This window comes from Enhydra lutris, unplaced genomic scaffold (assembly GCF_002288905.1).
Source record: "Enhydra lutris kenyoni isolate GAN:26980312 unplaced genomic scaffold, ASM228890v2 scaffoldscaffold1787, whole genome shotgun sequence".
In the NCBI taxonomy this organism is placed as follows: Eukaryota; Metazoa; Chordata; class Mammalia; order Carnivora; family Mustelidae; genus Enhydra; species Enhydra lutris.
The window spans coordinates 2425-4464 of NW_019155871.1; the positions used below are offsets into that span (position 1 = coordinate 2425).

Here is a 2040-nt window from a genome sequence, read left to right on the forward strand (position 1 = left end):
CGTCTTTCCTCCTGCTGGCGCCTCAGTTCTTGCTCACGTCTTTCCTCCTGCTCGAGCCCCAGTTCCTGCTCCAAGCGCTGCTCCTCGCGCCTCAGTTCTTGCTCGCGTCTCTCTTGCACGCGCCTCAGCTCCGACGGCAAGCGCGTCTCCTTGCGTCTCTGCTGTTCCAACTGCTCCTCTTCCTGGAGCGCCCGCTCCCGTTGCTCTTGGCGCTCTAGCCTTTGCAGCTGCTCTTCCTTCTGGAGTTCTCGCAGCTCCTGTCTCTCTTGGCTTTGCTCTTGGTTAGAAAATTTCTCTAGCTCCCGACCCTTGCACCCCTGCAGATGCTCTTCCTTCTCAAGGCGCTCTTCCTGTTCTCGCCTCTGCAGCCGCTGCTTCTCTTCCTCAGCGAGTTCCCTCTCCAGTTCTTGCCTTTTCTGCCTGCGTTCTTCTAATTGTCTGTCCTGGGGCTCAAATCTCCTTTGGTCCTCTTGCCTGGGTTCTTGTAATGGGTTCTCCCTTCCCTCACACTTGGCCCTCTTCTCATCCAGCCCGGAGGCCTGGCTGAGAGCGTAATAACAAGCTTGAGCTACCTTGAAAACGAACAGGAGGAATTCATTGAAATCGATGAGCCCGTTACAGTCTCGATCTAGAAGTTCCAGGATCAGATCTACTGTCTCAGGGTCATGTGGTCTCTATTAAAAAATGAAAACAAAAATTGTACAAGGTACTATTTACAAGTAGTAAACTTTTCCCACGATGAATGTTTTGTGATATGCTGACACTCAAAAGACATAAAGAGCTATTAGAAAAACATCCAATGTGTATTAAGTCTTGTCCCTGTGTAAAATGTGAACACTTCATTTTAAAACATCTGTTGAAAATTTTTGTAACTTGTAATTTAATTCTGGTCAAAAGAATCCATCTTCTCTTGAGCTGGGTAAGAATGAATTAATCCTCAAGAGAAATACAATGGAAATTTTTGAAGTTTTACAGCAGCCATTTCTGTCTGAAATAGCCAGTACTCCTGAAATAAATATCAGTTCCTTCCAAGTTTAGTTTGATCTGACATCTTTGGTGGTTACTTCCCATGAACAATCCATTCATTGCCCTCAAGTACATGAAATAGTTGCTAACAGCTTCCTTAGTTCTCAGATTACAATGCCAGCTGAATACTCAGAAATGAATGGGGGTGGGGGCACCTAAGCTGCTCAGTTAAGCACCAGACTGGACACTTGGTTTCTGCTCTGGTCATGATCTCAGGGTTGTGGGATTGAGCCAGCAATGGACTTTGCACTCAGCATAAGTCTACTTGTCCCTCTTCCTCTACCCCCTCCCCGCGTCCCTGCACTTGAGTACATATGGTCTTTCTCTCTCATAAATAAATAAAATCTTTAAAAAAGGTAAGTGAATAGGGAATGTAGTGTAGAGCTGTGATGGTACAAAATGGATATGTTGCCATTCTTTGCTATGATCTCTTCTAAGAAGAAATTTTATAACCCTAAATCAGTAGATTTTCTCTTTGTATTATTTCTTACCCGAAGGACATCTCCAAATTCCCTTTCAAGGAGGTTCTTCAGGTCTTTTTTGCTTAGTGCTGCCCCATCACAATCATGTGAGGCATATTGATTGAACATTTCAGTGATATTGAAGATGCTTCTCAGAAGTGGAGACATTTTTTTTTTCTTTCCTTCAAGTTCAAGTAAATCTAGAAGAATGAAAGAGGATTCAGAATCAGAACTCTGTTTCTGATCTTGGGGAGGCCTCATCCATACTCGTTCAGTCAGATCTCTAAATGTACAACCAGTAGCTATTTTCAGTCTGGGCTTTCAAAGGTTTTTATCTTTAAATATTGTACTTAGAAAGGGGAAGACAGATTCTGAGAAATTTCAAGGCAGGGAATAATCCTCAGACTATCTTGTCGTCAGCTTTTGATTGTCCACTCAATCTAGATTATCCATATCCTTTCCTTCTCTTTCTTCTTGCTCCCTAGCATATGTTGGATCAGATAGTGAAGAGAAGGGTGTAGAAATTTAAATTTGATATGTTGTTACTCATAAG

The 2040-nt window shown here is 43.1% G+C and overlaps 1 protein-coding gene across 1 annotated transcript in view; it reads right to left on the bottom strand.

Annotated features, from left to right (window-relative positions):
* The window catches only part of LOC111140481 (trichohyalin-like), a gene marked incomplete at its 3' end in the record, with an annotated part of 4073 nt that extends 2418 nt beyond the window's left edge, over positions 1-1655 (bottom strand). The window contains 2 exon segments of the mRNA XM_022492727.1: positions 1-674; positions 1518-1655. The exon segment at positions 1-674 is cut by the window's left edge and continues 2 nt beyond it. Coding sequence (XP_022348435.1) covers positions 1-674; positions 1518-1655 — 812 coding nt within the window.
* Between the last annotated feature and the right edge of the window lie 385 nt (positions 1656-2040).